The 12,124-nt window shown below is 46.9% G+C and overlaps 1 protein-coding gene across 1 annotated transcript; it reads right to left on the reverse strand.

Annotated features, from left to right (window-relative positions):
* Positions 1–815: 815 nt before the first annotated feature.
* rab12 (RAB12, member RAS oncogene family) lies at positions 816–10,901 on the reverse strand. The gene is made up of 6 exons (XM_063219745.1): positions 10,487–10,901; positions 6,320–6,380; positions 2,223–2,361; positions 1,970–2,059; positions 1,660–1,764; positions 816–981 (listed from the first exon to the last, which is right to left on the reverse strand). Exons 1-6 carry the CDS (start codon positions 10,722–10,724, stop codon positions 874–876), a joined length of 741 nt encoding a protein of 246 aa, XP_063075815.1. The 5' UTR covers positions 10,725–10,901; the 3' UTR covers positions 816–873.
* Between the last annotated feature and the right edge of the window lie 1,223 nt (positions 10,902–12,124).

The following is a 12,124-nucleotide window of genomic DNA, read 5'->3' on the forward strand; positions in this document are numbered from 1 at the left end:
AAGGCTTATGATGAGGTCAAAGGGGCGTGGAGAGGCTTATGATGAGGTGAAAGGGGCGTGGAGAGGCTTATGATGAGGTCAAAGGGGCGTGGAGAGGCTTATGATGAGGTCAAAGGGGCGTCGGGAGGCTTATGATGAGGTCAAAGGGGCGTTGGGAGGCTTATGATGAGGTCAAAGGGGCGTCGGGAGGCTTATGATGAGGTCAAAGGGGCGTCGGGAGGCTTAGGATGAGGTGAAAGGGGCGTCGAGAGGCTTATGATGAGGTCAAAGGGGCGTGGAGAGGCTTATGATGAGGTCAAAGGGGCGTGGAGAGGCTTATGATGAGGTCAAAGGGGCGTGGAGAGGCTTATGATGAGGTGAAAGGGGCGTGGAGAGGCTTATGATGAGGTCATGAGGGGCGTGGAGAGGCTTATGATGAGGTGAAAGGGGCGTGGAGAGGCTTATGATGAGGTGAAAGGGGCGTGGAGAGGCTTATGATGAGGTCAAAGGGGCGTGGAGAGGCTTATGATGAGGTCATGAGGGGCGTGGAGAGGCTTATGATGAGGTCAAAGGGGCGTGGAGAGGCTTATGATGAGGTCATGAGGGGCGTGGAGAGGGTTATGATGAGGTCACGAGGGCACTTGTTCAAATAAGGTTGAGACCCACTGAGCTGCAGCTCGGGGGTCACCATAAGGTCACAACAGGGGTCAAATGAAGGTCAAGAGGTCAAGGCCAAGGTCAAGATGAGACGAGGAGAAAGGCATTCATGATCCTAAGGACACAAGCGTATGTGTGTGTGTGTGGGGGGAGGGGGGGGGCAATACTGCACGGTGTGTGTGTGTGTGTGTGTGTGTGTGTGTGTGTGTGTGTGTGTGTGTGTGTGTGTGTGTGTGTTCAGCAGCAGCGAGAGCGGGGGGGCGGCAGCTCCGGTGGGACGTCGGGTTCCGGTTGCAGAGAGAGAACGCTGTTGGACAGCTCTCTACTGGGCACCTCCAGAGGCATCTAGACACACACACACACACACACACACACACACACACACACACACACACACACACACACACAGACACAGACACAGACACAGACACAGACACACACACAGACACACACACACACACACACACACACACACACACAGCATTAGAGAGAGAACGCTGTTGGACAGCTCTCTACTGGGCACCTCCAGAGGCATCTAAACACACACACACACACACACACACACACACACACACACACACACACACACACACGCACACAGACACACACGCACATTAACATTAAGACAACGGGTAGTTGGGTTGTGCCTGCATATGCGTGTGTGGGGCAGCCGTGGCCTAGTGGTTAGAGAGTTGGTCTTTCAATCTAGGGGTTACAGGTTTGACTCCCCCCTGACCTCTCCCTACACCTCCATCCATGACTGAAGTGCCCTTGAGCAAGGCACCTAACCCCATATTGCTCCAGGGACTGTAACCAATACCCTGAAAAATACTAACTGTAAGTTTCTTTGAATAAATGAAAGCGTCAGCTAAGTGAAATGTAAAGTGTGTGTGTGTCTGTTGGACAACTCTTTACTGGGAACCTCCAACGGCATCTAGAAGAACACACACACACACACACACACACACACACACACACACACACACACACACACACACACACACACACACACACACACTGTACCTTGCTGAGGATGTCATCCACCAGTTTGAGGAATATTTCGTCCACGTTGAAGTTGTCCTTGGCACTCGCCTCACAGAAACGCATTCCAGATATCCTGGAGGCAAACTACACGCACGCACCCACGCGCACGCGCACACACACACACACATTAAGCTTGTCTTGTGTGTGTGTGTGCGTGCGTGTGTGTGTACCCTCTCTCCTTGTTGTCGTGTGATGATGCGATCCTGTGTGTGTGTGTGTGTGTGTGTGCGTGTGTGTGTGTGTGTGTGTGTGTGTGTGTGTGCGTGTGTGTGTGTGTGTGTGTGTGTACCCTCTCTCCTTGTTGCCTAGTTACGATGCGGTCCGTCTCGCAGTCCAGCTTGTTCCCCACCAGCAGCAGCTCCGCCTCCTCCGACGCGTACTGTAAACACACACACAGTAGTGTAGTCTTTTCTCCCATTGGAACCCACTGTAAGACGTAGCTACTGAACTACAAAAATTAGGCTTTGTAGTCTTTTCTCCAATTGAAGCCCATTATAAAGACCTGGCTATTGGACTACAAAAATGGCCGCCTTCACACTCACCTTGTCGATCATCTTGACCCACTTGGGCAGGTCTTCGAAGGTCTCCTGCTTGGTGATGTCATAGACCAGCACGATGCCCTTGGCCCCGCGGTAGTATGCAGACGTGATGCTGTTGAAGCGCTCCTGGCCAGCCGTGTCCCTAACGAAGCAACCAATTAACCAATCAACTAATTAATCAATCAATCAGTCAATCAATTGAAGGGATTCATTGCAAAATGACCCTTGATGATTATGTCCACTTTGGAACATTGGCATTTTTGTATTGAGCATTGCATTGTATTGCAAAATGCACATTTGACAAGTGACAATACTTGAAGAGCTCTTTTCCAAAACGCTATATCCACCATTTTTGACTTTTTGCATTTTAATATTGGAATTGACTGTTAAGAAGTCCTATAATCTATGTGTGAATGCCTGCCATTCAAATGTTTTCAGAAAATACTTTTTAAACCTCTATAAAATGCATTTTGCAATGAAATTCAATGGAAAGCCCAATACAAAAATGTCCATTTTCCAACATTCTATAAAATGGATATATCTCATTTTGGAAAAGAGCTCTTCACTTGCACATTGGCAAGTATTCACACATATTGGAAATGACTGTTCAAACGTCCTGTCATCTACTAAGAGAACATTATTTAAAAGTCATTTAAACGTCAGTCTAAAAATGGCGCTTACGTCATTTTGCAACAAAAATCTTCAATTAGTGAATTGATCAACTGCTTAATTTCTCAATCAACCAAAGAATCAAACAGTAGCTTCTGAGAAAGTGAATCGATCACTGTGTCATTCTGTAAGACAGATAGTATAGATGCCACTGAGTTCATCTACAGTCTATCAGTCTGGTAACAAAGATGTGTGCAAGTCTTGATTGGAATGCGGACAGTCACGGCCAAATGTTGGTGAAAACGCACCTTGGCAGGTAGAAAAGGAGACTTACTAGCCACTTGGACCCATTAGTGAGTGTGTGTTTGGCGAATAAGATTAACATCTACTAGCCATTTTGGCTGGTGGTGAAAAAATGGGCCCTGCACACAGAACAAAACTAGTCGAGTCACAACAAATCATCAAAACAAAATCAAACAGCAATATTTGTTGCAAGTCAGAGAGGCGTGCTCAGTCCGTTTGGAAAGTAAATGGGAAAATTATCTTGTGGGTGCTCTTTGGTTCAATGTAACTGTTCTTCACCTAGGCACTCCAAATATATACATTTTAACTTATATTTTTGGAGTGTCTTGGTGAAGAAAAGTTGCTTTCTTTCAACTAACTTTGGATAATCAAGCTGTGATATTTGACAGAAATCAATGAGCTACCAAAGGCCCTGTGAGGCCAGTGTGAGATCGGTGTCAGGAGACATATGGGACAGTGTTGCCAGATTGGACAGTTTGCCGCCCAATTGGGCTGCTTAGGATGGACATTGGGTGGGTTTTTCCTGTAGATGTATGGCCATACAGTGGAAATCAAGTCTTTAGATCAAATTGGGCATTGTTTAGTGTCTCCAGGCGGTTATTTATTGGACTGGAAATCATCACACATCTGGCAACCTTACTTGGAGATCAGTGTGAGGCATATTAGGTGAGAGACATTTCTATGCACCTTGCATTGTGGAGATCAGCATTAGATATTTGCATCCTCATATTTCAACATACAGTATTTCTACCTTTCACTTCTGTTCAGGGTAGTGTTGCAACACGTCCAGGTTTTTTCCAGTATTGTCTTGGTTTGTTGTGGTCTGTCCAGGAAGAGGGAATAACTGTCCCGTTTCTTTTTTTTAATATATATAATATATTTAATATATATAATATCACCCCAAAGAAATAAACACATATCATTTATGTTCCGAGCTCGTGCGTCAAAGTGTTCCGTTCTAGTTGAGGGTGTGAATTGTGCATGTCTCAGGAAAAGGTGCAGGACAAAAGCTAACTGAAGGTTTGGAGTGAAAAGTCCGCACACTAAAAATACTTTCTATTCTCCTTAGTTACCATTGCTGAGCTCAGATTAGGTGCCAACCGTTCAAGGGTGGGGTTTTGCGAATGGTCAGTTGTGCACATCACATCCCAGGACAAGGTTCAGGAGAAGGGGCTGACTGAGGTCTTGGAGTGAGAAGTCCACTCACTAAATAAATTTTTTCCCTGTTTTTTTTTTTTTAATTCCTGCCATGGAAGAATAATAAAAAATCAAGTAAAAAGGGTTTGAATTAACACTGCCATTTGTGGAAATAATATTATTTTACAGGGAGTGGATGGCAGGGAGTGGGTGGGTAGGGTTTGAACCGGCAACCCTCTGATCTAAAGCCCATGTCCTTAACCACTAGGCCAATTGCTCTCCGCCAGTCTGACAACAGGAAGTGAGGTCATATGCCAGCAATAGAGGCAGCGATGGAGTGTTAGGGTGCGTTTTAATATGCGACCTTGCCTCCTCTACTTGCCTCCTCCACTTGCTTCTCGTCATGATGACATCACTGACAATAGCATTATATTTCAATATCTTGCAAAAGCTCAATTGTTGAGTCTTTTTCTCATTTGCAATTGGGATGGTGAATGAAAAACAGTCCCTCAAAAGTTGTTGTGGCGAGGCTGACAGCTGGGAAACTTTATCGTTTTCTCCACGGAGGAGGGGCCAGGAGGCGGGACGAGGAGACAAGCACAAGTGGAGGAGGCAAGGTCACATATTGGGATGCACCCAGTGTGTGAGTATCAGGCGGAGATCAGGGCTTGACATTGACTTTTTGCTCATCGGCCACGGTGGCTAGTGGTTTTACCAGGTCACAAGCCGTTTTGTTCTCAGTCTTTTATTTCTATAGATTGTTCTTGCATTTAAATAACAATTAGTGCAACTACTGTGATTTGTCACACCAAAGAATAAGTTGCCAGTCTAAGTGACTAGTGAGACTGAAATAGTTAGTAGCCACACCTAAGCTTTACCAGCATTTGGCCGGTTTGTAGGTGCCACACCTAAGCTTTACCAGCATTTGGCCGGTTTGTAGGTGCCACACCTAAGCTTTACCAGCATTTGGCCGGTTTGCAGGTGCCACACCTAAGCTTTATCAGCATTTGGCCGGTTTGCAGGTGCCACACCTAAGCTTTACCAGCATTTGGCCGGTTGGCAGGTGCCACACCTAAGCTTTTCCAGCATTTGGCCGGTTGGCAGGTGCCAGTGCCAAGCTTTACCATCATTTGGCCGGTGGGCAGGCATGTCAAGCCCTGGTCCAATGGTCCAATTGAGGTAATTGATACAAGACACCAAATGACATGAGACGGGGACTGCATGGCACCGGGTTAGTCTGTGCAGCCCTAGTGCACACACACACACACACACACACACACACACACACACACACACACACACACACACACACACACACACACACACACACACACACAGACACACACACACACACACGCTGACAACAGGAAGTGAGGTCATATGCCCCCTGTAGAGGGAGGCAGCAATGGTTAGTTTGTTAGCGTGTTAGTACCAGGCGGAGATGATCCAAGCGAGGAAATTGATACGAGAGCAAGTAACATGAGACGGGGACTGCACTGCATGGCAATGGGTTAGTCTGTGGAAGACACAACTGCTGTGGCCATCACTGGATGCAGGCCTGAAACTACTAGGGGTGTAAATAATATCGAAATGTAACGATATATCGCGATATATTCTGATAATTGAATCGAATCGCATCGTATCGTATCGTGGGGCATTCTTAAGTATCGAAAATAATCGAATCGCTGGCCCCTGCCCAATAACTTAATAGAAGTGGAAAAGTAATTGGGCAAAAAAATCGTATCGCATCGTATCGTGGGGCATTCTTAAGTATCGAAAATAATCGACTTGTATATATCGTATATATCGCATCGAATACTAAGATATCGATATTGAATCGTATCGTCATGGAGGCTGTGATTTACACCCCTAGAAACTACCCACTGACCACACACTCAGGAAGTCTCACTCACACATACGCATGCACGCGCACACACACGCGCACACACACGCGCATGCACACACACACGCGCACACACACGCACGTACGTGCACACACATGCACACGTTGAGCTGGAGTGAAGACTTCTCTCTCTCTCTCTCTTACTCACCAGATCTGCATTCGAATCTTCTTCCCGCGTAGCTCCACTGTTTTAATCTTGAAGTCCACACCTGTGGAGAACACACAAGCATGTCGTGATACGAACCGAATCGTGAGTTAAGTGTATCGTTACAGCCAGGGCTCTAAATTAACCTACTTTTTTCATCACTCACCAACCATAAATGGCTAGTAGATTTTAATCTTACTAGCCAAACACACACTCTCTAATGCAAGGATGTCAAACAACCAATTTATTTGGCCCGCGAGATCGTTTCAAATATGTATTACAGGGCCTTCCAGTCAAAGTGGGGGGATGCAACGTAGTTGGGGGGTTCGAGTGGGCGTGGGGGATGGTAGGGGGGGTTCTGACGAACCCCTCGAACCCCCCCTGGCTACAGGCATGGCCATAGACATAGTTAGTTCCACTATCGATCCAGGAAGTGGATGCAGAACACGAGCAGTGTGGTAAAAGAAAATAGAATTAATTTCTACTTCTTCTACTTCTACAGATATTCCATTTGGTATTAAACATGGTCACGTGACCACAAGTCAAGTCATGTGATAGTGTGAGCGGTTTTGACTGGCTGTGACACTGAGTGAGGAGTGAGTGAGTAAGCAGAATATGAAGACTATGAGGCCTGCCATAGCAGCTGAACTGAGCTGTACACAACAGGCTATTTTGGGACCGAGCCTCGTCTAGCGGTGTGTGTGTGTGTGTGTGTGTGTGTGTGTGTGTGTGTGTGTGTGTGTGTGTGTGTGTGTGTGTGTGTGTGTGTGTGTGTGTGTGTGTGTGAGAGAGACACAGTCTCTCCATGCTTTCGTTTCATGTGTATAGTGTACATATATGATATGGTACATGTATAGTGTGTGTGTCTGTGCGTGTGTGTGTGTGTGCTATATCCTATATCCTATCCTATATGCTAGTGTGAATGTGGAAACTATTGCAGTGTCTGTGCTTGAGCAACGAACCCCCTTGCGGGCCCACAGGTACATGGGAGGCCATTTTTTGTAGTTCAATAGCCATGTTTTATTATAGGTTTTGATGATATGAAAGACTACACACTAGGCTACCTGAAGAGGCCATTTTTGTATGTCAATAGTCATGGTTTATAATGGGTTTCAATGGGAGAAAAACTACAAAAGTGGTCATAGGGCTAGCCCAGAGTACTGTGGATAGAGCCTTGGTCATAAGTCTAGTCCAGAGTATTATAATGGATTTTGGGCAGAGTGTCTTGCTATCCAGCATTGCCTGCTGACACACCTGTGCTACTCTAGGGGGCTGTGCTACCCTGTAAACTGTGCTACCCTGAGGGCTGTGCTGTGCTGTGCTGTGCTGTGCTGTGCTGTGCTGTGCTGTGCTGCCCTGTGGGCTGTGCTGTGCTGTGCTGTGCTGTGCTGTGCTACCCTGAGTGCTGTGCTGTGCTGTGCTGTGCTGTGCTGTGCTGTGCTGTGCTGTGCTGTGCTGTGCTGTGCTGTGCTACCCTGAGTGCTGGGCTGTGCAGTGCTGTGCTGTGCTGTGCTGTGCTGTGCTGTGCTGTGCTGTGCTGTGCTACCCTGAGGGCTGTGCTGTGCTGTGCTGTGCTACCCTGAGGGCTGTGCTGTGCTACCCTGAGGGCTGTGCTGTGCTGTGCTGTGCTGTGCTGTGCTACCCTGAGGGCTGTGCTGTGCTGTGCTACCCTGAGGGCTGTGCTGTGCTGTGCTGTGCTACCCTGAGGGCTGTGCTGTGCTGTGCTGTGCTGTGTTGTGTTGTGTTGTGTTGTGTTGTGTTGTGTTGTGTTGTGTTGTGTTGTGTTGTGTTGTGTTGTGTTGTGTTGTGTTGTGTTGTGTTGTGTTGTGCTGTGCTGTGCTGTGCTGTGCTGTGCTGTGCTGTGCTGTGCTGTGCTGTGTTGTGTTGTGTTGTGTTGTGTTGTGTTGTGTTGTGTTGTGTTGTGCTGTGCTGTGCTGTGTTGTGTTGTGTTGTGCTGTGCTACCCTGAGGGCTGTGCTGTGCTGTGCTGTGCTGTGCTGTGCTGTGCTGCGCTGCGCTGTGCTGTGCTGTGCTACCCTGAGGGCTGTGCTGTGCTGTGCTGTGCTGTGCTGTGCTGTGCTGTGCTGTGCTGTGCTGTGCTGTGCTGTGCTGTGCTGTGCTGTGCTGTGCTGTGCTGTGCGTCTGTCTGAATGAGCCAATGAATGAATGAGCCAATTAAATACGTAATGAGAACCCATTTCTGCCTTTTCTCAACGGGGGCTCTACAGCCCCCCGGGGAGCGTGTTAGGGAGGCCTAGGGGGACGCTGAGGAGGATACAGCTGAGAGGGGACGGCGCTTAGTTGCCATTGAGGGGCATCAGTCCATTTTATTTTTTTAAACCAAGGGTGGCATTGGCATAGCCTGGTTTGACCACGACCAACTACAACTAGTGCAGCAGTGCACTGCAGTCTGATGTTAGTCCCATGCCGTGTCTCAGATGGGGCACTTCTGCACTCCAAGCACTATGTTTGGGAGCGTACCCATGTTCCCCAGGTCCTATGCTCCCCAGGTCCTATGTCCCCAGGTCCTATGTTCCCCAGGTCCTATGTTCCCCAGGTCCTATGTTCCCCTGTCTTTGTATGGGAGCGGGGAACATAGAACCCTTTTTCCAAGTTTTCAAATTGTGCCCTTCCCAAAACCTAACCTGTCCGTAATGCAATGTTTCTGAGTTTTAAATGTGTGCCCTGACCAAAACGGAACTGAACTAAACCTAACCTGTCAGAGGTGCAACCACAACCCGTGCTTTGGAAGCAGGGGGGAACATAGAACCCTTTTTTGAAAAAAGGGTCCCAAGTTCCCCAGTTGCGGGGAACATAGGACCCGGGGAACATAGGGATGACCCCCTATGTTTCAGTGCATATGGCCTGTTAGTTGGGTTACGCACTGAAACATAGAGCCCGAAGTGCACAAGTGTGCCTTCCGAGACAAGGCACCAGACTAGCGTAACAGTGATATTTGCTAGCCCCAGACTACTGCAACAGTGACAGTCTGCTGTCTGCTCTGCTTATTATCCCAGGCTTGTATAACAGCGCACCGCAGAGCGGGTTAGGAGGCGTTGACCAGAGATTTTATGAGTACGAGTGACAGGTTATGCCTCGAGACATGCGCCACTTGTCATTACATTTTGGAAACAGCAAGACTTAATTGGATTAAGACGAATGCACAAGTGCACAAGGAGAAGAACAGGTTTAAGATGGCTCTCAAAAGGGCATAGCACACAAAAATACAAAGCTGCCAAAATGGTTAGTGACACTGACATTATTACTTGTCTAGTGCCCAACGTCTAAGTTAGTTTTCCCCCAGCATTTGGCTGGTTTGCAGACCTGTGCCAATGTCAAGCCCTACACCAAACACACAGTCGTAAGTAAATCACAGTTACCTGTCCTGTCTAGCACTTTATGTCAGTCTGAAAAATGTCAGTTTTGTATGTCTTGTCCTGGCATGGTATAGAGAGAAACGTAATTTAATTGTTCCTTGTATGTCTTGTGCATATGATGAAAGTGACAATTAGTTAAAAGTTGACTTGACTTGAAGGTGCCTGCTTGTTGAGCTGTCGAGCTCCTGCAGTGAGTGTTTTGATATCCATAACACGCGCGAGTGAGTGAGTGGACGTCCCCCACCTTGCCCTGAGACATGTTTTGACTGCCGTCAACTTTTGAAGTTTGACTGCCTCGGCCCCGACTTTATGCCAAATGTCAACCTCAGTTTATGTGTAAATATCGGACGTGAGTGACAGTTCACGGACAGTAGGCTACAAGCACGCAATACTCTTGGAAAGAGGTTGTTTGTTGTTTGTTTGTGCGTCTGGAAATAAGTCGTAGTTATGTTGTTGAGTCACTCTTCTGCACAACAACAAGACTCAACAACATGCTAGTTGGAAAGTTTTGATTGCATAACAAAAGTCACGCGTTACAGATTTACAAAAAAAACTTTATATGCTCTGCCTGAAGTACGTTCCCCGATCTGTGTTCTAGTTGTTTGTCCACAATCAGATTTCACAAACTCGCCGACAAAACCTGTCAACATTCTGCTAACTGTCAAGCTAACTTGCATGCATCCGAGAGGACAGGGCAGACGGCTGCTATTTTTGCTAGCTAAAATGTACAGTTGCCAAGACTGACGTTTAGGTGGTTCTGTTAGCTGCGGCTATAGCCTTTTGTGTTTACTTACCAACAGTTGACTTGCAGGCTTCACAAAACGTGTCGTCGGTGAAACGCTCCATCAAGCTCGTCTTGCCAACTCCCCGGGAGCCAATGACGATAATCTGAAGTTTGTAGTCTGCGGGTCTAGGCGGCATTTTCTTCCTCCGGGACTGGGCTCCTGTCAGCGCCGGGGATGCATTCGCAGAGCCCCCGCCGCCGAAGCCTCCACCAGCACCCCTCCGCGGAATATCATAGCGCGAATCCATCAGTAATTCCACATCTGGGTCGCGTGTTGAACTTTGAAACTATCAAAGAAAGCGTCAGAAGAGTTGAAGTAACTTTATGCGGCCCTGCCAAGGACTTCGCTAAAGTTTTAGTTCTGTTCTCCCACAATGTTGTCCTCCTAGGCTGCCTGGGAATGAGGATCGACTCGCTTCCTTACGTCATCTCTTTGCTGGACATTTCCGGTTCCGTCGCCCTCGCATTCCATTGGGAAGAAGCGTGACCAGACTGTGGATTGTTCTGGCTCAAAATGCAGATAGATTAACTAATTGTATAATAATATAAAGTATTCTATTTTAATGAGCCGGCTGCTGCCAGCATTCATAAACTCTTTCTATACCGGTATTATATTATAGGCCTACCATCTGAGTAAATGTTTGCATGTTATGAGGAGTTAATGCAGTCCCTTTCCCTCCTAGAAAGTGCATCTGGTTAATGGTTAAAATATGTTTCAATAGCAAACACACAATTTCAGAGTAGGCTATAGTATAGGTAATCTGAATGAAGGCCTGTAATAGCCTAATAATTACAATAACATTAGGCTACTCTTTCAGAATAACCTAATTGTTCACTTCTTGCAGTCCCACTTGTCCAAGCCGTGTGTGTCTATTCAGTGTGCAAACCTAATCTAAACACAGTGCTTGAAGAAAAAGAGGTGCAGGAACCCTAATCGTCTGAAAATACCATCCAAAAGGAAGTGCAGGAACCAACAGTCTTATCAGTACCAAATCAGAAGGCCCTACAAGTCACGTTTTGGCCAATTGCCTGCACGAACTTTGAAAAACTTGTTTTAAAATTATAAAATGTGGCGCACAAGATAAGCGCACAAGCAGACGCTGACGATGAAAATGATGAGGAAGGGGGACTGGGTTCCCCTGAGCTCCCCCTACTGCAAGCACTGCATACTGCAGCCTATAGGCCTAAACTAGACTGTATGCAAACTGTAGGCCTAGGCCTTGGAAGTATATCAAGTGGGCCTTGACATTTTGATATTTTATCAGGATCCATGTTATTTTCAATTAATCAAAGTAATATGTGTGTGTGTTCATGTTGAGTATTTCTTTCAGTTGTAGGCCTATTGTTTATTGGGTCAAGGTGCGGGCCCGGACGTTTGTCAAAATTGTAAGTGGGGCCCAAGTTTGAAAAGGTTGGGAACCCCTGAGAAATACAAAACTGCCCTGAAACAGATTTTTTTTTTTTTTGGCCACCACTTTTTTATGCTCCATGTCAGACCAGGGGAGGGGAACCGGCCCACATCAAATTTACTGAAGTGAAAGTGAAGTGAAAGTGAAAGCCCATTGGGAAACTCCAACTCCCTTTGCCATTGTGACACAGCACTCCATAGCACACAAGTGAACACTGCACACTGCACACAACAAAATTG

This window comes from Engraulis encrasicolus, chromosome 16, assembly GCF_034702125.1.
Source record: "Engraulis encrasicolus isolate BLACKSEA-1 chromosome 16, IST_EnEncr_1.0, whole genome shotgun sequence".
Classification (NCBI taxonomy): domain Eukaryota; kingdom Metazoa; phylum Chordata; class Actinopteri; order Clupeiformes; family Engraulidae; genus Engraulis; species Engraulis encrasicolus.